General features: G+C 32.9%; 1 protein-coding gene across 1 annotated transcript in view; it reads left to right on the forward strand.

Moving 5' to 3' along the window:
- Positions 1 to 228, forward strand: part of LOC119593497 (GTP cyclohydrolase 1-like) — a gene marked incomplete at both ends in the record, with an annotated part of 6,766 nt that overhangs the window by 2,798 nt on the left and 3,740 nt on the right. Inside the window, 1 exon segment of the mRNA XM_037942447.1 lies at positions 167 to 198. Within this exon segment, the coding sequence (XP_037798375.1) occupies positions 167 to 198 (32 nt within the window).

Consider the following 228-nt stretch of genomic DNA (forward strand, 5'->3'; position numbering starts at 1 on the left):
TCGGCAGACAACCTAACCGCTCAATTGTTTATATTTGTGAGGATTACTGATTTGATGCATGTTCTAATAATATGTATAATTATAACTGATTATTTTTTCGTTGCTCTATATTTGTGGTCATTTATATTGTTTATGCTTGTCTCTCACGTAATTTCATTCTTTGCAGAATTGTGGAAATCTTTAGCCGACGACTTCAAGGTATGTTTTACCCTTTCTGTTCTCTTCAGT

This window comes from Penaeus monodon, chromosome 32 (assembly GCF_015228065.2).
Source record: "Penaeus monodon isolate SGIC_2016 chromosome 32, NSTDA_Pmon_1, whole genome shotgun sequence".
Classification (NCBI taxonomy): domain Eukaryota; kingdom Metazoa; phylum Arthropoda; class Malacostraca; order Decapoda; family Penaeidae; genus Penaeus; species Penaeus monodon.